The sequence below is a fragment of the Poromitra crassiceps genome (genome assembly GCF_964638095.1).
Source record: "Poromitra crassiceps genome assembly, chromosome: 5".
NCBI classification, from domain to species: Eukaryota; Metazoa; Chordata; class Actinopteri; order Beryciformes; family Melamphaidae; genus Poromitra; species Poromitra crassiceps.
In genome coordinates, this window is record NC_139642.1 from 40989666 (window position 1) to 41015959 (window position 26294).

Sequence of the window (26294 nt, forward strand, 5' to 3'; positions counted from 1 at the left end):
AGTAATGGGATAATGCAAATGGAGTGTGTTTTTGCTAAATTGACAGCGATTAGAAGTGAGTCTGTGTAATTGATTCAAAAATACTCTCCCGCACATCCCCCACGATTCAATCCTCAGATTAGAGCTACTTCACCTTAGCTGTGCTCCTCTCTGACCTACTTCTCACCAGCAGCCAGACGGAGGCAGTGGAGGGGGAGATGTATCACAGTGCATAATTACAGCCATGTCTGGTTCGCAGGGCTCATTTCTGCATATTGGTCTATCAGTCAGAAGTGTGCACTGACTTTATGAAGGCTTTAACACCCTTTACCACTGGGTGAAACAGAGCTTTAGAGGTAAGGCAAAAGGGAGAGCAGAGTCTGGTTGGATGTTTTCTCTGCTCTCTTTTGGGGGAACGCTGCGGAATACTGATCCCTAAGGAGGCTACTGGCAGGAAATATGCATACATTTGGCAACAATACTGACCTGCTACATATTGGGGTGCTCTTCTTCTTGGCTTGGTTTCTATGTTTCTTCTTCTTTTTTATGTGAAGCCATGCAGTAGATGGTCGCGTGTCAATGTGCACTTGAGACACCATCTGAGAATATTCTTTCTCTGATCTATCACATCATTATCAGTGGGATGTTTTTTATTATGACATTATGGCATTTTGAAGGTTCCCTAAGGTGTAAAGATCTGGGCAGCTGGGTGTGGAAGTAGGGAGTAAGTCCAGTGTTTCCCATACATAAAGGAATTTTGACCGCCACAAAAAGATGTTGACCAAAATTTTTTTTTGAATAAGTGTCCAATAAATGTTCATGTCATTCTGGCCAATACTTCTGTTATAGCATTTGAGTCTGGAATATGGAATATCTTTCAATAATCTATGATTTAGCTGCTAAATTGTCAAATACCGCCATCTGCTCGCTACCCAGGCACTTATGTATGTACTTAACTAATTTAACCTAACTATCCAGTGTGCACAACATTGTCAGCCTAAACTCCGGCTGACACCCCAAAAACCTACAATCCGCTACAGAAAAATGTATATTGTTTGTTTATTAACTGGCCCCTCGCCTTCTATCAATTCACGAAAGTGGCAAAGCAAGTTGAGTATCCCTGACCTATAGGGAGAAATTTAGTTTAGTCATTGTAAACCCACAGCACAGTAATGATGACATGTTCTTCATAGATCTAGCCTTTTAATTTTGCTCTTAAGCTTTCTCAAAGTACACCAAATTCATGCATTTTACTTTAAAATGTTTTAAAAAAATCTCGCGGGACGGCATGCCCCCGCACCCCCCTACGGGGTCTGCGGTCCCCCACCACAAATACTCAAAATCCTGTGGGAAACACTGAAGTCTGTTATTCTTTTATGTAATTTTAAGTAATTAAGACCCCCTTGGTCGAGTCCAAATTTCCAAGACCACAGCAGGTTGAGGCAATTCGTATTCAAGACCAAGATCAAAACGGCCATGCCAACGATTTTGACTGAATGCATAGAAGCTTGAGGGATATTATACAGCGATGTTTAGAAAATAAATTAGGGTAGACCAGGTGAAGAGAACAGATTAACATAAAAAGTTGTGTCACCATCTAAAAGTGAATGTGACCAAGACAAGTCCAAGTCAAAATAAGCATCAAACTCAAGTACTACAGATATGCGGCCAATCCCTCTCAGTTCCAGATCTGCACCGAATCCCTCTTAGTTCTGTGTGGTTCTGTGGGTGACCCTGCCCTCTGACCTCCCGTGTGGACGGAGGCGGTGAGAAACATGTCTCATTCTGTGATCGATACAATATCACAAAACACCTACAGTATGTAGGTACTCGCAGAAAACGCCAATAACTGCTCAGAGATCCTGCTCAGAGATCCTTTAAAGCATAAGTCTGAATCCTCTGTACAGTCTATGAGGGACATTGCCATGGTGTTATTGCTCAGTGAGGTGATTATATCATTTGGTTCAATATTTCCCCTGTAGAATTGAAAGGAAAACTTAATCAAAAAAACAACGCCGATTTATTTTGCACTGATCTCACATCCAAAAACTGGTTAACAGTTTTGCAGACATCCATTTATTACATTACAGCTATTAATGTCAAGTGTTCCGATGATATCCCTGGCATCAACTTAACTCAAATCAACTCTCAGTAACTGTCAAACTAAATTAATGCTTGCAAAACTGTTTACAATTTTTGAATGTGTGTGGGAGCAGGGACTTTGCTTAAAAGTGCGATGTGTGCCCGGCACCGCCTCTTTGAAGATGTGCAGCAGTGAGCTTCAAAGGGGCAAATTCTGGACATGAACTGAAGCCCCTGTTAGTGCACACATCTGTTAGTGCACACATCTGTTAGTGTAATGGAGGGTTCCAATTTCTAAGTTTAGTTTGACTGTCACCATGGGGCATCGGTCAGGATGCAGAAATATGAGTCCAGAAACAGCTTGTCCATGTGAAACATTTATTTTGTCCAGCAAACAATAGTTGGGAAATCAGGGGAAAAACAACAGGAGGAAAAACACACAAGGAAAAAACACAGGAGGAAAAAAACACAGGAGCTGCCCTTTAAATGCTGGAAGACACAAACAAAACAAAGGATTAGGAAAAGAAACAAATCAGATTTAGCCATGTAAACTTAGGGCTTTAAAGTTGTCCATCGACTAAAATATACAAATAAAGGAATTAAGGATATAGGATGAGAAATAATAAGGATCTAAAACTAATAAGAGTAAATCATAAGTTGCTTACCAGTGTGGTCAGTGCCTCATGCCGCCCCATGCATTGGTGTGGAAGGAATGAAGGAAACTGAGGAGTGCAGACTTAAATAGGAGGGAGGGAACTCAGGTGAAATGAATGGGGACAATCAGTGAGGGAACCAACAGGTGAACAAAATAACTAATTAGTGAGGAGTAAAGCTAGGGGAAGAAGTGAGGTAAAGGAAGTGAACTGGGTGAGGAGAGGAAGTGGAAAAACTAAAAGGAAACTTCAGAACAGTTAGTGCACACATCTCTGTTAGTGTGGGGTCTCCCGCTGCAATTGACTGTAAACAGAGCCAGTTTACTCCATAAACACAGCCAATATGCCCTGACAAGAAGACCATGGCCACCAGACTGCTCTTCACTCCATTTACAGTATATTTATACCAGCCAAGTTCGCAGCTACTGTATATTTCACATGTTAACAAACTTTATTTCACATGTTATAACACGTGTGTTAAGTGCCAATAGGTCGGCGCGGGCCAGACATTTGGGCCTCGCGGGTCAGAACCGGCCACCTGGGAACCCTGTAACATCGAAATCTTAAACCCCATAGCATGTATTGAATCATATTGTGAGATAAGACTTTATAAGTGTAGCGTACTAGCGTCCCATCCCTAGAAACTAGTCTATCATCATCATACATAAAATTGCTAAAGTGGCATCTGTCTGTCTTTCTGTCTAACCTATTTATATTAGTGTTCTGTCACTTCCTGCTTCATTCTGATGAAGGTCACCATGACCGAATGTAAATCTTCTATCTACAATAAACTGGAAGTGAAGTCTATATGCAATGTGCACTGCGGACTCTACTATTCTCACTCACTGACATCATCAGTGATGTGAAGTTGTGCAAATGTGCGTTGAGTGATGTCACTCGAGCATGATGTGATCAGTGATGGTCCCTCGAGCAATTGTGATGTCATCAGTGAGTGATGTCATCAGTGATGCGAAGTTGAGCGCTGCGCATGCCAATAGGGCAGGCGAGGCCACGCAGCAGCCAAGCTACGCGCGCTCGATTTCTACTATAATAAAGTTGAAGTGGTGTGTCTGTGTGCATGTGTATCTTTAATGCACACCCACACCACAGGTCAGATTGGGCGGAAATTTTGCTTGGGAGTGGGTTATGATCTGGGGAAGGTCATGGGCCGGTTGGAAAGTCAAACAAAAGGCGCAGTTGTATTGCTTTGTGCCTATTTAACCCGGGCAAAGCCGGGTACATTGCTAGTATTGGATTGCGCTGTGATGTCACTCAGGCAGTTGTGATGGATGTAGTATGAGCCGATGGCGCACAGTTGCACCATGGCGCCTAGGTGCGTGGGCGGTGTCTGTCCCGTGGAGCAGGTGATTTCCATAACTGCAGCCATGTCACATCATCTCCAGAGTCTCCACCCTAGGAATTGAGCGTGCGTGATTTGTAGTACAAAAAAAGATTACAAAGTGAAAAAGATAAGGTTCATTGCTATATTGTTGACTTGATATTGTTTTGTTTTTAATTTTAATTGTTTTATTGTTATACTGTGACCTGTTGACCATATTGTTAACTTGTCCAGGGACTACAGATGCAAATTAGCCTCTTGGCTAAATCTGACACATTTACACTGTAGTGTGAACTAAAGTGTGGATTGATGTGTATTGTCCCTGTCAAATAAATCTTAAAAAAAAAAAAAAAAAAAAAAAAGCTAAATGCATTACCGTACATTAAAAGAATTGGAACCAGTAAAATAGAGAGATATTTTACTCGCTTAAAGATCAGAATCAGAAAGATCATATCAGAATAATTTTCTGAAAAAGTCCAATTGCAGATTGCAATTGACAATTTATTTGTAAGTAAGAACATGCATTTATGCACATTGGGTCAGGACTTCATGGATGAGGTTCTATTTGTTTTCCAATGCAAAACCAGACACACCCAGCCAGAAGAGCTTGGCATGACCCCAAATGTGAAACCACTCTGGAAGTCTCATGTAGAAATAGACTTGGTAAAGCACTCAAGACGGTCAGCTCATTCCTCTCTGCCTGTCCAATTGCAAGGGTGCTTATCGCCGCGTTCAGCCATGAATATTCTGCCCTGAAATGTGCTGGGGGGAACAAGGCACTAAAAATAGGGGGGGTTGGGTGACATTGATCATCTCTGCTAATGACACGTTAACAGTAGCTCGCTCCACAGGAGAGTGGCGCCTTTATCATGTGCAGCTGTCTAAAGCTGACATGTGTGCCTGGCGCTACCCTGGGCACCAGCTTTCTGCTGAGGAGTGCCACCTGACATTTGATGTGGGAGTGAGTTACTCCGTCTATTTGGAAATGTGTAGCACACTGATATCCTGCACTTTGATGTAACTCTCTAAATGACTGATGAGAAAGGTAATGATTATTCATAAAGAAATGTTCACTTAACCGTTTTCTCCCCCCCTGCTCCCCCCCCCCCCCCCCCCCCCCTCTAGGCCTATATCAGCACCCAGCATGAAGAGGACAAGGTCATTGTGTTTGAGAGGGGGAATGTGCTCTTTATATTCAACTTTCATCCCACTAAGAGCTTCCAGGACTACAGAGTGGCTGTAGAGCTGGTAGGAAAGTATCCTTTTAACGCTCATCTGTCACTTTTGTTTCAAATCTTCTCACATTTGCTTTCCTCTATCAATCATTTCTCTAATACAATAAGGGGAGTCATCTTTCAAGCTTAGACATAATCGGCAAGTAAGGCTATTTCAGCCCAAGCAATAACTGTCTGTGTTTCAAAAAGGGTGAAGTGAGACAGAAACACATACAGGGCAGGAATATGATCGGACCTGTCTACACACACACACACACACACACACACACACACACACACACACACACACACACACACACACACACACACACGCACACACACACACACACACTCTTACACACTCTTTAACTACAAAAAATTTTAAAGTTAATTTTAATGCTACAACAGTATGGATGAGCTACTCAGACTTTGAAATCCCCTGTTTTAAGTGAAAGCTAATGTCATAGAGAAGCGGACAGGACTAATTTGCTCACCATTAATTAGGGGTGTCACAATATATCGTCCCACGAAATCTCGCGATAGTAAAACGTCACGATATGTATCGTTGAGATGAAATCTCATATCGTGAAGAAAGAATTTTTTTTTTTTTTTTTTTTTTTTCAAAAATAGACAAAGAAACGTCTTTGTTTGTTGAAGTTCAATGTGTGGAAAGTACCGTAGTTCAGTTGAACAAGTCTCTGAAGAGACACATGAGAAGTTATACAGGAGAGAAACCATTCAATTGAGTTTCTGGCAAAACTGTTTACTTGACAGGAAAAACTGAAGATGCATAAAAAATAGACTAAGAAAAGTCTTGTTGTTTGAGTTTGAAGAAAAACTGAAGATGCATAATGAGAATTTATACTACTGATAAACATTTTAGTTCAAAGTAAATCTAAGTGACGGTGTAACTCATTCTATTTCAAGATAAGCCTTATCTCCAATCTCATGTTTTTTCTAGTTGTTATTGTAATAACAATTTCCCACAACAGCATGTTTTGTATTTGTGCATTTCAAATAAAATACTACTTTTCCAGTCATATATTGTCATTATTCAAGTTAAAAAAAATATTGTTAAAATCGTATCGTATCGTATCGTTATCGTGAACCCAGTATCGTGATACGTATCGTATCGTGAACTGAGTGTATCGTGACACCCCTACCATTAATACAATGTGTGGAGATAAGATGCAACAAAGCTAGATTATATTATTAGATCGTTTACAAAGAAAATATACAAATGAAGTATATCGTCCAGCTACTCGACCGAAACCGTCAGTTTCAAAATCGTCCCATTCTTTACTCAATCTTCATGGCCGGATTTGAAGTGGAACTCTGGCCTGTGAGATTTCTTGCTGCATTTTAGGAGGGGGTGGGTAGGGCGGGGGTCACCTCTGAGAAGGTGCATGTAGGGCGGGGGTCACCTCTGAGAAGGTGCATGTAGGGCGGGGGTCACCTCTGAGAAGGTGCATGTAGGGCGGGGGTCACCTCTGAGAAGTTGCATGTAGGGCGGGGGTCACCTCTGAGAAGGTGCATGTAGGGCGGGGGTCACCTCTGAGAAGTTGCACGGCTCGGAAGTGGATCCCGAGATCTAAAGGTTCAAGTAAAAGTGACTCGTAATGACCCACCATTTTAATGGCCATGTTCTCTCCGCAGCTCATGCTTTTGTGACATCATTTCAGCAGTCATTGTTAAGGGGAATATGAGTCAGTTGTTACAGTGGTGTTGTGATGCTATTAGCGAGAAATGATAGCAGAGCCTTTAGTGGCGTTGGCTGTCTGTCTTCAGCACAGAGGAATTTAATGAGTCCCACAGTTGTGATTACAGCAGGCACAATGATTAGGGATGTGAGGGGCGACAGGAAGCTGACAGATTTGTATTTATTATAATGGACATCACTCTCTTCTGGGGCTCACAATACTCTAGTCTAGCCAACGCCAACAGATACTTTCCCGGCTGGATAAGAGGCTATGTTGCTTCTTCAGCTGTGACTTCAATTATGTGACGGTGAGTTGAAATCATAGTTTGTTCGTTTTTTTTTCTGGTTGCCAGTGGTTCAGATCATTACACATTAGCAATTCAGTAGCAACTGATTATGATTGATTGATTGATTGATTGGCTGACAACACTTCCTCGATTTCCACATTATCTTTGTTGTCTTTAGATAGTTAGCTCGTGACTTGCTGCAACTGATAATGTAAATACTGATGGACAATGTAATAACGTGTCACTGTCATCACATTTTCTTCTGAATGAGTCCAAAATGTAATAAAGCCTGATGTAATAGAGTGATTCAGCCAGAGCCATGTAGATAGAAGAGTCCCGACATCTCCATTCACTCCAATGGACCAGTTTTTTACTCTCAAGAGTTCCAGGAAGTAAGGTCCTGGATTAAGCAGCACTGTCGAGTTGCAGCAAAATGGACAGTCTGTGTTGTACTCTGAAAGTTTTTTTTTTCTGGCTGTTCATTGGCTAATGAGTCTCGCATTTTGGTCCTCCGCTGATGCCACTCTCTCTCTAGAGGACACTAGATTCAGCTATATCCCCCCCCCCCCCCCCCCCCCCCCCGCCCCCTCAGAGTGAAATGTTCTATGGTCTCTGGTGATTCTGAATATAGCTGAATCACCGTTTTTGTGCAAGTAAAACTCTTTTTATAAGGACTTTAAGAAACGTCAATGGGAAAATGAATGGGGAATGAAATCTCCTAGGCCCCATGCCGAACCCGGAAGAGGGTGTGACTTAGGCAGTCTATACTTTATATGAACAATTAGCTATTCATGAGTGGGTGTAATGTGTAATGTTTTTACTATTACAATTTCAAGGGACTTCTCATTCCATTGTGAGAGTTATTACTGTACATTATCTGGTAGTTATTATATTATCAGTTGCTACACAGCTGTTTAGGTTCTAACTTTACAGCTTCATAGTGAATGGGGAAGTAGGTTTATTACAGTAGCCTAGGTAAAAAAAAAAAAAAAAGCAAAAACATTGCAAATGCTAAAACATTTCTCTGTTATGATTGTTACCAGCCATAAAAACAAACATGTTATTAGATGTGAATAGTATGATGGAACAATAATCATGTTCATATTATGACAACAAAAATGACTCCCATAGTAATCTCTTAATATCGTGCATTAATTGTAAGCTTATTTGATGTGCACTAATTGCAGCTCATGCCGTGGGTTTTCAGCGCTGCATTGATGGGGTGAAAACTTGGGCGCAGCACTAATAGCCTTGCTGCACAGTGTCTCTAACACCGTTTTTTGAGGGCTTATTTTCATTTAGATGGCACCGAGTGTTTTCCTCCTGGTGCTTCTTTTGATGTTTAAGGAGAGGCCTCAGACATTGGTGGGGGGTGGGGGGGGGGAGGGGTGGGGGCGGGCAGAAAATAAAATGCAAATAAATACAGGGCAAAGCTCTGGCTGTCATTATACAGAGAAGCAGTAAACACATACAGGCAAATGCGCTGTGTGTGAGGGGGGTAAATGTGGCGTGCGCATGAGGAGATGCAGATCCTCCGATGGGAATGTTGTGCCGTGGATCCAATTAGGGGGAGAAGACAGATGAAAGTGCCACTCAGAGGCAGAGGAGGTAAACAAGACAAGCTCAAAGAGGCCAAAAGTGCTTTTTCATTACACTCAGCTGTCATATACTTAAACTTTCTCCATACCTGTGTGAGGGTCAGGCATGTCACAGCGCCCAACTCCACATCACTATTATAATGTAGGAATGCTAACGCGGTGTGACTGAGGGTGCTGTGCACCTCTGAAAATGGATCCGATAGCCTGCAGACTGTCTGGCTATCCTCATTGCCTTTGGCAGCGTGGCCAGCATATTATTTCATGCCTTTAGAAGGTTTGTCACCTGCTGTATATGTAGTGGGTTGAATATTACCTTTTCATAGTCACTTCTCCTCACCAGCCAATTACACGCATAAGTAACCTTCACGGCTCACCTTCACCAGTCACCTCACGGACCAGAAATATGAGCGCATGTTGGTGATACACTGTCAAAATCCATGGCTCCTCAGATGGTTCCTCCTCTGTGTGCTTGTTAAAGTTTCAGTGTCTTACCTTGCTTGGTTAGACATTGAAACTAATAAGAAAAATAGATATTTACAGTATATAATGCCAAAAAGAGTCCACCGTTGGCACTGTACAAGAGCAAAACTGTAGTGCTTGCAGCTTAAGTACTGCTATAGCTCAAAGTCTGCCGTCTTAACTTTGCCATAAATAAATAAAAACAACACAACTGCTACAAAAGTCATCATCCCGCAGTGCCAATCCTTATTTGGAGGCAGTGAGAGTTTGCTCTCTTCGGGGTTTTTTTTGGTTTTCTAGACGAGCTGATTTTTTCTTCTTCTTATCTTTCTCCTCTCTGTTTTTTTTCTCTCTCACAAGTAAGAGGAGAGAAAGTGAAGAGACGCACCTCGCCAAAAATGTTGGCCATTAAAATGCAGTCAACGTCAGCTTTTCGACAGGCACTCAAACCATCAGTGTTTTTTTTATTATTTTCTCTCTGAGTCTCCGTGGGCACGTTCTTCAGGCAGTGGGCTTTATCTAGCTGGTTTAGAGTATTTGAAATCCCAGTAGGATCCCGTTATGAAGGCTGTACCTGTCAGGGCAGATGGGTCTTTGATTTACACTGTGCCAACAGGCGGTCGAGATGTGTCAGGTCATCATTCTCCTTTTCTGTCTTGAGGCGTTAGATTGCTATTTGGAATAATTCAGCTGGATGTGCAGCTAACTAACCAGAATTAGAATGAAATTCACGCCGAGATACATAGGGCTAAATCATTTATCATGCGATGATCATCTAGACTGCACACCACATAAGGTTACTGAACAGAGGAAGACATGCGTGTTATTTTGTTGTTGTTTGCCTCCACATCTCTCTGTAAGATACACCAAGATTGATTGTAGATGCAGCGTTGCATTACCTTCCACCGCGTGGGATCCCATTAGGATCAGATATCTCTTCAACAAACACCCTCATCAATCCAAAGACACAATCCATGATTCCAGACTCGTTCTGCGTTCACATTGTGCAGACAAATACCGCAGCTTGTTTCAGGAAGTACCTTTGACCACAGGCAGTGAGTTGTGTGGCATTTGAGCTTTCTGATGGAACAATATATTTGTTGTAAAACTTGATAGCTGTTTCATTTCACGCATAGCATTAAAAACATTGGTCATATTTACACAATCGGATGTTTTGATAAATAATCATCGTTAATTTGGATATAATGACTAAGTGGGTAAAGGTCAATAAAGCAGAAAAGTCTGTTAAATTCAGCGAATGACATCACTGTACTGTAATGCAGCCTTTAAAACCAGGAAAAGACAACACTTATGCCATATCACGATATTACATATCCAACATCTAAGATTGTATCTAGTCTTATATCATGATATTGATGTCAATATTGATATATTGCCCAGCCCTAATCCTTATGTTTTGAGATAAATACTTTAGTGTCTTGTTTTTGGGCAGTGTAGATGAGATTCTGATGGTAGAGCAATCTATGATGTGTCTGCAAAATAATTTGTCTGCCGTTTCACCCTGATGTAACTTGTGCAGACAAAGCAGAAAGCACAGAAAAGTCGACACTGAACAAGCAAGATGTTTACAAGGCTTTGCCACATTCAGATGTGCACGCACGCACACACACACACACACACACACACACACACACACACACACACACACACACACACACACACACACACACACACACACACACACACACACACACACACACACACATATCTCCCTCACTTCTGTGCTATTACTTTAATAAAGTGAGCAAAAAAGACTGATGGAGAGACTAAGTGGCTTGGTCTGCAATCATGGTCATGGCCAGATTGTTTTCTGGTCATCAATGGCTCTAGTCCCCAATGTTGGACTGCCTTCTTTTCTTTCAGCTCATTGGGTCAAAATTGATTGCATTCTTAAATCTCCCCCTTTATTCACAGAGGCTGTATTGATTACAATACTTTACAGCTGAACTGCAAGCTGTTCCAGCCGTCTGTAGCCACTAACAACGATGTAATCACTCAAAAGCTTCCAACTACCAACTTGTGCTGGTTCTCACTTCCTTACAGACAAGTTTGCCGGGGAACTGTGAATTACTGCAACTATACTCCATTTCCAGTGTGTCCTAGCCCACAGACACAAATACAGACAGACGGCGCACAATACTGTACACAATGCAATCCATTAGGTGTCTTAAAATTTGAAATGGCATATAGATTCTCAATTTCCCTGCATGCATTATAACCCCTGAGAGAATATATCAATTTTTCTCTTTTGATAGTTATTGTAAAACCCCTGTAACCAAATGAGTTTGTTCTGTCAATAAAACAGCATGTATATAGCAGAGGAGAGCAAAGAACGCGTGTGGAGGAGGGAGCTCTTCCTTCTCAGCAGAAACAATGCACAGAGCAGCACTTCTGTTTAATCATCACTATCAAAGCAGACAAGCAGGCAGCAAAAGCGGAATTTTCCCAGCTGTGGGGTAGAGGGAGGCAGCGTTTGAGGATCACACTCAAATGTCAGACTAATAGCCTATGGGGAGATGAGGCGATTGTTCACCCAGCCAATTAGGAGTCTGCTTGCATGTCTGTTCCTCTTTCCTGGTTGTTTTTGTTACAGTACCACACATCACTGCTGGAGCCCTGAGAGAGGAGGTAAATACTGCACCGCACACAGATGTTTATGGGTATTTACATTTGACATGCACATTAAGGTACACATGTAGGCTACCAAAGCCCCCCTTCCTTCTTCTTCTTTTGACTGGCACCAGCAAGGAAGGCATTTGGAAGGCTAAACATGCCTGGAGAGCAGTTTTCAGACAGTCGGGGATATATTGATGTACACTTTTGTCAAAGTGTGCTTTCATACTTAATAATCCCACCTAGGGTTTCCTACCCACACATTATTTTGTTGTTTTCTTTTTGTCTGTTTCTGTTTTTAAATATGTGCAAGTAAATAAAAAATAAATACTTTTCAAATGTCTTTTATATATTTCCATTGACATAATAATAATGGGCTACTGATTTAGACATCCATCTTTTTTTGTCAGACAAAAGTGGTTTTCTAAAAGCCTGCCTGGATATTATTTCAAAGCAAACTTTGGAGGCTCTTTGGCAACAATTTAGATTTCAGATTAGACAGCGTGTATTACACCTGCCTCCCTGAAGGATGGAATACATCTTATCATACATTTGATCTTGCTCTCTCATAAAAGGTGAAAACATGCTAAAGCCGTCTCAGGTCCTCATGGCATGATGTACGTATTATATCTCATACAATGCCTTATTTTGCCATCTCGCAGTTGCTTATCGAGTTTGCACTTTTCAAGCCATCAGTCAGCTCCTCCATGTCCTCTTCCAGCACAGCAATGGGATTGTCTGAAAGTAAAGAAAACGTGTCTCCAAGGAGCCCCCCCCCCCCCCCCCCACACACACACACACACACACACACACACCACAACACAACACACATTTTCTGTACAACTGAAGGCAATTGCATTTTTAATTTAACTGAGTCAATGTAGCAAAGAATCAGATTGGCATGTACTATTTTGTGTTAAGTCGTTTGTATCAATTTTTTTTATATAGAATGCATAATTTATTAAATGAATTAGATAAATTAGACAGGCAGGCTGCACGGTTGAGCCGTGGCTGAATCACTTTTCTGTTTATGTTAATATTGGACAGCATTCTGTCAATTAAGGCTATGCACCGTCACTTTGGAGTGCAGCAAGGGGTGGTGGGATGCCAGAAATGGATACGAGGGTTTCATGGAATATAAACCAGCTGAGCAGTGCCAAACTGAGTCTGCACACAAAACACTGCTGCTAAAAGCTTCTCTCTCTTGCTCCAATAATACTTGCAATGTCTGACCTCTAATCACCTCTTTTTTTCTTTTTTCTTTTCTTAATTTCTTTTCTGCACATTTTTCTTTTATTTATGAACTAATGATGATTACGGTTAAATCAGAACATGTTTAGACAAATGATACAGTGAATAACAAATATCAAGGATTACATGTATGCAATTCAAACTGTTTGTCTTATTTGTGAAAAAAAAATATATAAGTTCTCATGCTTCTTATGTCTTAGATGTTAGTTATAATCTAGTTTCTCCACTGCCGGTGCCTTTGCTCCTTAACCTCCATCTTCATCAGATACAAAATCAAGCTGGATTCAGATATGGCTCAGTATGGGGGTCACGGACGGCTGGACCATGGCACCGAGTTCTTCACTGAAGCCCAGCCCTACAATGGTCGCTCCAACTCCATGCTGGTAAATATTTAACGTCACACTTTCTACTCATTAACTGTCATATTTGGGTGTACAGTAGAGGCCAGCAAGTCCTGAATATGGGGTGTACTCACTGTACTGTAATTACAGTACCAGTCTCAAGACCGCTTTTCTGACCACCGGATCTTGTGTCTGTTTTGACTTGTCTTGGTCTTGGTCACTATTGGATTATTATTGACTCATCAGTTTTGTTTTGCTATTTTTGCATCTAAAAATGATCAAAGATGTATTTTTTTCCTACCGTTATTTAATTCCTCCCAGTATTGCAAACATTTTAGGGGGTTGTAGTTGTACTTGTTTATACTGTAGCTAGCATGTACTGTAATGATGCTCAAACTTCTATATATTGATTAGCTGCTAATTCCTATGCATTAATTATTTGGATGTGGAAGGTTTTAGTACAGAGCTCCTGCAGATAGATCTGCATCTCTATTGATTCTGAAGAAGCTCATTAAAGTCGAACTGAACCCGTTCGGAGCCCAAGTGACGCGTGGGTCGGAGTCCGTTTCAGACTGAAAACATAACTTGTCTGAGATGACAGGTTGAGAGGCGGGTCATAGTAGCATGTCGACGATTTGATTTGACAATTCTGGGGACTGGCTTTGGCATTAGCCAATCCTGGCGTGTTCCACTTCTTTGCATTCTCAGACATTACCGTTTGATTTATTTAGTATGTTCCATACAATTGGCCAAGTTAGTAGTTAGTTTATTTTCTCAAATGAAAATCGGGGACATTTCCAGTCCGGCAATCAATATCATTAAAATATCCAATGTTATTACCTATGAAATAAAAAAGGGGGATGATTCCGGTTTCATTTATTAAAAATATATAATATAAAGTTCAACTCAACTCAACTCAATAAATTAATAAACAGTGTCTGCTTCACGAAGAGGCCCCTGGTGCCCCCCCCCCACACACACACACTTCATTCACTGTGCCCCTTTACAAAATGTCAATTGTGTTCTCCAGCAGCATTCCAGATCTCAAAATGTATTTTCGGTGTTACAGTTTTAAGTGTTTTTTCATTGTTCAAGATTTCCTGGAACAGCAGGAAGCAGCATGTAAGCACTTGTTGGATGCCTGGATCAACAGGCTACATAGACATGTGATGCTTTTATATGCTTTTAACCCGCCCGTAAGCCTCCCCCAACCTTCCTGCTTGAGTGGTTGGCCAGTGCGCACGTCTGTAAAGGGGAGACTCATGGGTACTCATAGAATCCATTCTCACTCAGATATCCTGAGGTGAGAGCGGTCAGGGGTCCCCTTTGAAATTGACCATGCCGGTTTTTCAAAATTCATTATTTAGCCCCCCTCCCGACAAGGTACAGTAGCATGGCATTGTTGGTCCCAATGGATGCTGTAGGTCTTACAGTTTCACACCCTATACGTATCTTCACTCTAGATTTAAGAATGAGCCCACTAGAGCTAGAGTCATATCGGCCACAGACGCCAGTAGATTAATCTGGGACATTTTCGGGGACAGCTCCAGCCGAGGACTGTCACCTTAGTATATGGGCTAGAAATTCTGTCAGATGACAGGCACTAGGCGCCATTTTCTCCTTCATTTGGAAGAGAAAATTATCCTGAAATGAAGATTTGATTGACAGCTGCCATGTCGTGATATGATTGGTTGAAATGGGGTAGAAATTTGATAGTACTACAGTACATAGGTGATGTCAGCAAACTGTAGATTACTGTTATGAATGAAATCTTGAAAAATTAACTTTTGATGTGAAAAAGTGTGAAAAACTAAAGAAATTAGATTTTTGTGATTTTTTCTTTTGGCATACATTATTAAATAGGTGCACTGCATACCCAGGTATTTGAACTAAAATAAAATAAGTCATTTTTGGGTCCAGCTCGACTTTAAGCATGTTTTTAAGATACTGTTTATTGCCTGCTTCGGTGTTGGTGTTGAATAGGACTTGATTTGCTCTAGTCACCCAATCTGGACTTGAACTTGACTGGATCTAGTCTTGGATTTTTTTTTACCCCTGATTCCCCCCCACCCCCCATTTTCTCCCCAATTATACTAGGCCAATTTATCCCCATGCTGCCCTATTGGCTGCCCCGGTCGCTGCTCCACCCTCTGCCGATCTGGGGAGAGCCGAGACTAGCACCATGCTTCCTCCGACACATGCACAATTGCCAGACGCTTCTTTTCACATGACGGGGAGCTTCACCGGTAGGACGTAGCACGTGGGAGGATCACACTATTCCCACTAGTTCCCTTCCGATCTAGTCTTGGAATTGACTTGGACTTGACCTGGGTGGTCTTGACTACAGCCGCCATGCTTCCAGCCGTTATGGAATATCATGAAGTAGCTGTCTCTGTAGTCATATTTTCTGTCCTTATGATTTCACAGCTCGCTTCAATGAGCCAAGAATGGAGTTCACAGGGAGACATCTTTCAGGCCGCTCTGATGAGGTGTTGTCATGAATGGGGGATGCTCCCTAGTCTGGGCCTCTCAGCTTAACCACTGCTCCATAATTTATTGTCTTTCTCATTAATATGATTAGCTTTTAATGCAGCGTCACGGATTTGATCAAATATGGGTGCATTCAAAAGGGCTGCTTCTGTCTATCAGGGGGATGGCATCCATTGTTTGCCCTTTCTCCACAGAGCATGAGGCTGTTTGTGAATATAATATTTTGGTGACAGCAGCTGCATTTTCCTCTGCTCAGACTGACTGGAGTCATTGAGAGTTAGGTGAATCTGATATCTACAACACTTTCACATTCTCCAGCAAACAATGTGCATTATTCATGGTGTTAGAAGTTACCTCCTCATGTGTGCCTCTTAAACTTGCACGGCTTCACTGAGGGGTGAAAAATATCTGGAGAATATGTGGAGAATGAAAACCATTGGGCTTCCATCATGGAGATTGCTTAAGGCATGAAATAGCATGAAATAGGTCGGTCCTTGAAATATAGAACGAAACATTGATACTGCATGCATTTTAAGTGGAGTGCTCCAGGATCTTCTTCACTTTTGCCTCCTTTTTTTCTCCAAGTCATTTTTAAAATGCCAAAAGGCAATATGCTTTTTATGAATGAGGCCAGCGACAAATGAGTAAGGATCAGCATAGATGCCCTGCCCAGGCAGTCCAACTGAAATTCGGTTGATTGCATGTGTTAGATCTTATGATAATTAATCCAATGAATGTATGAAGACTGTGATATGTGTAAAGTGGTCCGCAGAGTCACGATCTCCTACCGTATTTCTCCAGTTTATTCAGTGAAATAATATCTTAAGGCGATGTGCTGTAGCTGCGCGCGTTAGCACTTGATGAGGCGTTTGTTTATCTGAACCCAACTTGAACTTTGTCGGATCAATACTGAAAGTGTTGCCGCTAATGGAAAGAGGATTCCATATTCAGAGTGAGAATCAGTGCTTTAATGTGTCTAAAAATGCCATTAAAATCATCCATTCAGCATTATTGAAGATTCTGTCTACCCAGGGTAAAAAGCCTCTTCCATCCAGACAGCGATTCTCCTCCATATTAGCTCAGGTTTCATCAGTTAAGGACTGAAATTCCACATTCTCTTAAATCTTCTTCTTGCTCTTTTTATTAATTCAAACAGCGTTACTTCACCCGCGTCCCTATCGGCCAAATTATGAAGTTTAGTTAACAAGTCATCTGCTAATGTTGGCACCATCAGGGATTCACAGCGAGTGAAAGGGAGCGAGATAGATGGAGCCGACAGGGAGAGAGAGAGAGAGAGAGAGAGAGAGAGAGGAGGGTGGGGGGATCTACCACTCAGCACATATCTCTTTTTTTGGGCTCCCTCGCAGAGATTGCACAGTGAGGCTGTAGTCTTGCACAAAGCTGCCCCCACCCCTCACACACACACACACACACACACCTCCTCCTCCCGCCTACCTGGATATGACAAGAATAATCAGACAAGAGCCTCTGTGGGGGCTGTGGAGAAGTTCCCACTCCATCCATGTTTTATTTAACAGCTGTTTCTTTCAAAGTCACCACAATCTTCTTCTTTTTCTCCTGTCTTTTTAATGGTCCGTCAGTGCTCCTACTTCCTCCTATCTTCCTTCTTCCTCTAAGAAAGCATCCATTGCCAGATTGAGAATGCACTTGATTGAACCTAGTGGCATGCACCATGTAACTGTGACGTCCCGGGTCCCAATCCAGCTCGGGACCCTTGTCCTACTTTTCTCTCTCTCTCTCTCTCTCTCTCTCTCTCTCTCTCTCTCTCTCTCTCTCTCTCTCTCTCTCTCTCTCTCTCTCTCTCTCTCTCTCTCTCTCTCTCTCTCTCTCTCTCTCTCTCTCGTAAGGGAAATGCTGCATTATACATTAGTCAGCACAATTTCGGCACACTGCCGGGAGGAGCCAGCCTCGAACCGGGAACCTTCCGATTCCCAGGTGACAGCCCTACCTCCTGAGCTAATGCCGCTAATACTCTATATCCCACTCCCATCCCCAGATTTCATTTTTAGTTGGCATCCTTCTTGTATTAAGCTAACTTGGAAGAGAAATGACAGAAAAGTTTACTTTCTGTTCTTACTACTTTGATGTTTTATGGAGCAAAAGAATGATAAGAACATTGAACATAACAGCTATTTGGTCATCCTGATCGGTTGGTCAAAAATTGAAAATGAAATTTCTTTAGTTTAAAAAGAAAGCACGTAAAAAGTTCATTTTTCAAGATTTCATCCATAACTGTAATCTACAGTATGCTGATGTAATTCAGTACTATCACATTTCTACCCAATTTCAACCAATCATATCACAACATGACAGCTGTCAATCAATCTTCATTGCAAGAAGAAAATTCTGAGCAGGCAAGATGGCTGCCTAGTGCCTACATGGGCAGACTTTTCTAGTCCATAAATGTTAATATATTTGGCCGATAAGTATGTAACATACAAAATAAAACTAACGGTAATGTCTTTATTTAATGTAGAATGCAAAGGACATGTAACTGGCTCGTTAAACTCGCAATCCAGGATTACCTCTTTACCGCGGCTAGTCGACGCGCCAAGCCGGCAGGCAGCAAAATAAACCTGAAAAGTTACTTTTAGCCAGTTAATACATATGCGTGTTTATTAATAGTTATGAGTACACATTTATATTAATAAAAGGGGGAACAGTGACTAGTTACTAATTGATGAGTACAAGTGTCTGTTCCAACAAACTGCTTCTAACAAGTTTCAAATAATATATTTTGTTGCTAATGACTATAAAATCGGCACTTGGCTTCATTTTATTTGACCTCTAGTGATATGAAGAGAGTGAATGTTTGAACAGCTTGCCATACAGCTGAAATGAAAAGATTATTATCTCGCCAACATGTTACGGCAACACCTTCAACAGACTGAACTGACAGCTTGCCATACTCAGCAGGCCATTTCATGAGAATCTCTCGTATCAACAGCTAGCACACTGCCATTGAGGGTTTACATTTGATTCATTTAACAACAAAAAAAACCTTTATTAATGTACTGAAACTACCCCCTGTGGCTGAAAATGGAGGCCAGCTCTACTGCCAACACCTATCTGCCAGCCATCTTATTTTCTAAGCTAGAGAGGCCGGGGACTTTTCAGGATTTGGGTTTTGTTGTGAGAAACTCCCTCAGAATTCTAGACCAAGTTAGGAAAGTTTCGAGTCCACCAGATGTTTCCGTCCACACTCACTGGAGTGAGAAGGGTCTGGCTTCCATCAAAGACCTATACATATATGGTCATTTTGCATCCTTTGATCTACTGAAAAGGATGTTTGAGTCGCTTCCTGCCTATGGTCTGCAACTAGGAGGGCTGCAAAAGACTGATGCAAAGAAATTGGCAAAATATTGATGAGTCTCAGGCTCAGCCAATATAGGCAGGCTTTCCATCTGGAGAAGACGATGCTCTGCATTTATTGGATATTAAGCTATCATTGGGTTAGGGACTCTATGGGTTAGGCTACACTTTTTTCCTGTGTCTACAATCACATGCATCCACTGTCTGATTTTATCATACTGTACTGCAGTGTAACCTTCTTCCAAAATATCTGGATCTCTCATAACTTGCCCTACTTTTGGATCCAAATAAAAGTATTTGTGTGTGTGTGTGTGTGTGTGTGTGTGTGTGTGTGTGTGTGTGTGTGTGTGTGTGTGTGTGTGTGCGCGCGTGTGCGCGCGTGCGCACGTGCGTGTGTCCCAAATACTGCTGTGATGTCATATCTGTATGTGTGGATAAGAAAGTTGGAAGTACTTATAAGTCTTCTCATATAACATAGTACAGCAGCCCGGGCTTGTTTGAGTTGTTGGACAGACGTTGGCCTACAGTACAGCCTCCTGCTCAGATAGAATTGATACTTGTTAAGTCAGCAATGGAGCCAAACAGATGCATGTCTGGAGACTGAGAGCCCACAGCTAGCTGGGCAGTGTGCTCTCACCTGCAGCTGGGGAAAAGAATCTCCTTCATGATATCCCTGTGAAGCATCTCATGAAAACTTGATCAGTGTGTTTGAACATTGATCCGATTTTCAGTAATAGCCTCGAGGCTGGACTCTCCTCTTGAAGTGACTAGAAAACCCCAACTCTCAAACACGTAGAGACAGTGATACAAGAATGTCCGTAAGACACGAGTGGGGAAAAAACTACTCAGCTAACTTTTTCCGCTTCCCTAACAAACAAACAGCTTTGCTTCCTCATCTCCTTTATTTGATTTTATTTATGTATTTGGGGGGGAAGGGCTTTTAAGACTCATTGAACAGAGACTCTGATTTGCAAAGGTTCAATCAAAACGTTTGAACTTGGATCTCATTGTGGCCTATGGGTGTCTGCTGGTGAGCTAGTAAACTCCTACTCTAAATGCCACATGGGAAACCGGTAGAGGCTTTATTGGGCAAAATCAGAGAAATCACAACAAAAACCATGTCTCATACCATTTTCACAAATAATCTGGTGTCAGAATTTGTGTTACACCGAGTAAAATTGTGTCCAATATTATGTCTGTGGTGTGGAATCATGCTGTGGGATTGTATACAGTGTGTCCAATGGAGACAATGATTTTGCAGAAAGTCCTGAACTAAATGTACGTGAATAAACGTAATGGAAAATCTTTGATCTTTTTCAAACGCTGCTTTGCCTCGCTCATACGTAGGTGAGTGGGTGTCTGGCCTCGCACGGATGTACGTGCGTACGTACTGTACGTATCATTTGCTACTGCGTCTCGTTAATTAAAATGTCTGCCGCTGATTGCTTTGCTAACCGTTGGGACTCTGCCGCTCTTTGTTGGCAGATTGATTTGGAATTTGTCACTATTGCTATCCATTTGGTGGAAATAAAAGCTGTTGACATATTCCAGGTTAGGCACAGTGGTAGCTTGTCTAAACAGGTGCGATGATTCATTTTGCCACACCGTCTCTCTGCGGTGCTGCTTGCATGGAGACTCTCCCACTGTGACTGTTTAATTAGTCACCAATGTCTGTGTCAGTGTTTGAGCGGCGGGCTGCTCCGCTCCCTCGGCGACAGAGTGTTGCCAAAGAAACGCATCCACAGTAAGCACAGATACACTGATGCCGAGGGGCGGCTCCAAGAGTTCAGGGGGGTGATTGAATAGTTTACAGCTCGCCTCTCTTTTCCCCTTTTCTGTTGGGAAATATGGTATCATTTCTGTCTGCTTGGCTTTTCCTTTGGCATAAATCTGAAATGAGTAATGGTACACAGTGGCTCTGTCTTGCCTCCAAACTATTGGGTGCACTGTGAATATAAAAAGGATTGATCAAAGGCTTTATTAGACACATAGCACCATGCTAACAGCGTCACTAAAAATTCTTTATATTCTTTGTGTCTGACATCTCCAGACTGCCGAATGTCCTTGATTTTCTTCCTTCTGTTGCTCTTGTTAAGATTCTTCTTCTTCGGCCTGCAGACTTTTTCTTTTAGTTGTTCAGAGAAAAAAGGTCTGTTCTGGCTGGGGGTTTGGGTGGATCAGGGTTCTGATCTGACTCACAAAATGTGCATATCATAGCAGACTGGAGTATTGGTGCACTCTCTGAGTGCACTTCTAGTTTAATTTGTAATCAATGATTCGTTAAATGGCCTATTTCAGACACCTCCTCACTTTTAGTTTCTGCTTTCTGTCTGGTGCTGATGGACAGCTCCTTTTATCTGTAAAATAAAAAGTGCTCTGAGAACGCATTATTTGGCCTCCGTACTGTTTACGGTCGGATGTGGGCCACAAGCATTTTTGAGATTTTCAAGTGTGCCATGAGTCGGAAAAGGTTGGCAACCGCTGTCCTAGACCATCCAAACATCACTTAGCTACCTGTTTGAAAGGCATCTCAAAGTGCACCAGACCCCAGCTGGTCATACTGCATAGCACCACCATCATGGCTTAATTAATGTTTCAAATGACATTATGTCAGACTCAGGCACTAATTCACCTACAGCTGCAGAACTCTCACCAAACTGAGCTTTTCCAAAATGATGAAGCAAAAGCTTCTAATCTGTCAATACTTTGCTCCATGGGACTGGACCCCACTAATGGACAAAATCTATGACTCAAGCATGTATACATTTAAGCATGTATTGTGCAACCGATTCTACTTTATTGAAACCTCAACTCAGACTCCAAGGAAAACCCAACTCAAGGTGTTCTGTGCAAACAGCCCCTGGGCTTATTGTTGTATGGAAGTGCGCTTGTTATAATTCGGCCGGCATCCTTGTCGGGCGGGGTTGGCTGTTTAAGCAACGTGATTGGCCGGATGGTCCAACCCCACCCCGCTGGGAAACGAGAGGCTGTCTCACAAAGCGACACCTTTCTAGTTCAAAGTAAGCATCCCTCTAAGCATCCCTGACTCAGCTGAATTTGTCTTGCTGTGACCACGGTCCCGTGGTAAAAAGGCTTCCGAAAAATAAGTGAGCGCAAAGTCAAGTTCATGATTGCTCGTTCTTTATTTTCTTCTTATTTGTACTTGGCCAATTCCCCCTGCTGTCCCGGTCGTTCCTCCACCACCTCTTCTAATCAGGGGAGAGTTGTATACTAGCACATGCTTCCTCCGATACATGTGCAGTCACCAGCCACTTCTTTTCACCTGACAGTGAGGAGATTCACCGGCAGGACATAGCACATGGGAGGATCACACTATTCGCCCCAGTTCCCCTCACCCTCGAACAGGCCAGACCGACCAGATGAGGCACTACTACCAGGACTCATACCCCACTCGCTTCCCACCCGCAGACACGGCCAATTGTGTCTGTAGGAACGTCTAACCAAGCCGGAACTACCGCTGCCGGGAATTGAACCCGAGTCTCCAAGGGGTTAGACGTGTGCTTTTACTTCTACACTACCCAGACGCCCATGACTGCAAGTTCTACCGGACAGCCACACTTATCATTTAAAAATAACCAACCTCTGATGAAAGGATTTAAAAAATGAGAGGGCTGAATGCAAAGCTGGGGGTCCCGTGATGTCACTCTGTCTATGTAGCAATTGTGATGTCACCAGTGATGTCATCAGGGATGTCACTCGAGCAATTGTGCAGCACAGAACGGATGGTGAGAACATGGGTTCACTCACAATTTGTTGTTTAACTTGATTTGAACTGCACTAGTTTACTTTTTAAGTCTTTGATATTTTGTATCTCTTGTCTATACTTCACTTTTCTTCCCTATTACTTTTTTCTTTAACCTTTTCTGTATTTTTAGCTGCAGCCAGCATAGCTGGGCAGCAGCCCTATACTGTAAGTCACTCTGTTGGTCACCGGTCCACAAAATCACAAACATACACACACACACATACCTGTGCTCCTTATCAGTGACATCGCGTGAGCGATGATCACAGATGCTCAAGTGATGACATCATCACTGATGATGTCATCACTGATATTGCCCACAGCTATTGTGAATTTGCGCTTGTTATTACTCTGTAAAGCATATTGAATTGCCCCAGTGTATGAAATGCCTAAGCCTTGCCTTGCCTAATGACCGCTTGCGGCTATATACTGTATATATATTTTTTTGTTTTTCTTCAGTCCGCTAAAACTCAGAAGATTCCTGTCATGCAGCTCAGCTCATGCCCACTGGCAGTCGCTATCTCCTCAGAATTCCAAATTATGCACAGCCAATATTCAGAAACGATGAACTACACAGAGTGAGTCATTGATCAGAGTGCTGAACTGACTTTATTTATTTTATTTTTATTTTTTTCCACTGGAGGCAAGATTTCTCAATTGGGGATGATTCATTTGAATGTACAATCTTGGGGTTGCAGTGGGATGTTTATGATCTGAATTTGAGACATTTGAGACAAGTCATTGATCAAGAGGTTTTGCAGTACTGACTCTACATGCATATTCAAAATAGCTCAGAGCCCATGCAGAAACGCTAGTATACTAGTTCAAAGACACAAGTTTCTAGCAGTATAGTGACTTCTCTCCTTGCTGTAGTGCCACCCTCAGGTTCACTGTAGCTGCAACACGGTCAGCCTTAAGCTTTGATTATACAGTAACACTCTTACCTTGACAAAGCTTCCAGCTAAAGGTCTAAAGTGTTTGTGTACTGTCAAGTTGTTTTCCTGCTCATATCTAAATACCACATTATCTCCTTTAAAATAGATTCCGATTATTTAACGTGATTACTCATTGACTTTGGCAACATCATGCATTAATTGAACTTGAAAGAATATACATGTTTAATACTGGATTTCTTTTAAATTTAAATATAATTGAACTGAAAAACAAAGAAATACATGAAAATAAACATGAAGATAAATAGGCTAACTAAAATAAATAATTGATTTTAAACAATTATCGTTTTATCTCGATTATCTTGTTTTCATAATTGTAGGAAGCAAAAACTGTAATTGAGATTAAAAATTGATTAATTGCTCTAATATTAAGTCAACCTTGATTGTGAGAAATGATCGCATATAATCACCAAGAGACCGCTGCTGCCCTCATATCTCACTTCTAAACAGTGTAAACCTGAATATTCAATAATCTCCTCAAGCTGTGCGATGGTCTCTTTTTAACATCATTAGTCTTCTCTGGTCATCTCACTCCTATCACCTTTCTTTCCTTCTTCACGCTCTCTCTGTCTTTGTGTGTGTGTGTGTGTGTGTGTGTGTGTGTGTGTGTGTGTCTTTCTCTCTCTCTCTCCCTCTCCCAGGTCTACCTCCCCTGCAGAACAGCTATTGTCCTGGCCAACGAGGAGATAGATTACTGTTATTAGAGGATGATTGTCTCCACAGAGACCAGGATCGGGAATGGATTCCAACCTCAAACTGAGTGTTAACAATCGCCTTCATCTTTATGTGTCAACCTTCCACACCCAAACTTTGTGTTAAATGGAAAGTCATTGTGAGCTATCGATGTGTTTTCAAACACCATCTGCAACCTTAGAAGCTGTGTAACCCCTTTCAATACAGATTGGTCCATTTGGGAAGAGTCCAACCTAGTCAGCAGCTACAGTAGTTCCTAAAACTGCAACCCCTGCCGAGTCCATCCACCACTAGCCAGCGGCCATTTATAGCTCTGCTGAATGTGGCATGTCATCTGAAACGCTGATTTCTACGTGATAAGGCTTAGGAAAAGATATCTGAATTTTAAACTGCTATTTATCTTGAAATATATTTTACTTTGAATTTTTATGATTGATTGTATTTAAAATACTGATAATGCTGTTATTACCAGCACTGCACTTGAAAATCAAAAACGTCCAGGTATGTCATCACTGGTACTCCATAATGTGCATTCATGTTGTGGGATATTGTAATTATAAAAATGTAATTTGCACAAAATAATAAGCTGCTTTGAATTATTATACTATAATGGATATCTAATACAGTTGTGGTGTAATGTTTGAATTTATGCAGCTACTGGGAGCATTTATGTAGTTATTCATGGTCCACTTATTAAGCCAGTATTTTGCAGCTAACACAATGTGTGATAAAATCACCTTTTTTGGTTTGTTCACAGTGTGTTGCATATGCACAGTGCAGTAGTTACAATTTTAGCTGAATGACACAGATGATTAACAGCCTTTTTTTGCCCAATTTGGTCTTTATTGTCTATTCCTCTGTGCAAAAAGTAATGTGCAGCTTTCTCACGGGTCACATAAAAAAGGTGCCATGAAGTTCATTGCAATTGTACAAACGGAGGTGGATACCTTGAGATTTCAGAGACATCATTCTGTCTGCGAGAAGATAGTTTGTGGAGGTGGGATGGATATCTGCCTTTTTTACCATCACGACTCTCACAGCTGATCATTTAAAGCAGTGATTCTCAACCTTTTTCATATCAAGGACCCCTCATTTAGTACACATTAGGGCCATTCAATGAGATTTTGTCTCTCTGACCCAAATGTGAGAATATTTTTGTTAGATTTTTCCAGAATATCTGTATTGAGAGAGATAAGAGTGAAACACAAGTGATCTTCTGCATTCTCTAATTGTGTTAACTTCTTGTAAATTAAATACCGTAATTGTGAAGTTTAACTTCATATTGTTGGGGAACACCTGGAAGCCACTGAAGGACCCCTAGTGGTCCCCGGACCCCACATTGAGAACTACTGATGGTAAGATATTATTAATATTCACAGAACTGTATGACTCACATATGTATACACCAACATCATTAGGTATAACATTCCCTTGGGATTATTATACGATTGCGCACATACAGCCTAAATTCACACAGCCAACATAGCCAACATAACGTGCCTGCCTCTATCGATTATCTTTGCCTT

At 41.7% G+C, this 26294-nt stretch overlaps 1 protein-coding gene across 1 annotated transcript in view; it reads left to right on the forward strand.

Moving 5' to 3' along the window:
• The window catches only part of LOC310776866 (1,4-alpha-glucan-branching enzyme-like), a 105265-nt gene extending 79299 nt beyond the window's left edge, over positions 1 to 25966 (forward strand). Inside the window, exons 14-16 of the mRNA XM_083637069.1 lie at positions 5179 to 5309; positions 13461 to 13578; positions 24717 to 25966. Of these exons, the coding sequence (XP_083493195.1) occupies positions 5179 to 5309; positions 13461 to 13578; positions 24717 to 24779 (312 nt within the window). The 3' untranslated portion in view covers positions 24780 to 25966. The remainder of the gene's footprint in view (positions 1 to 5178; positions 5310 to 13460; positions 13579 to 24716) is intronic.
• Positions 25967 to 26294: the final 328 nt, after the last annotated feature.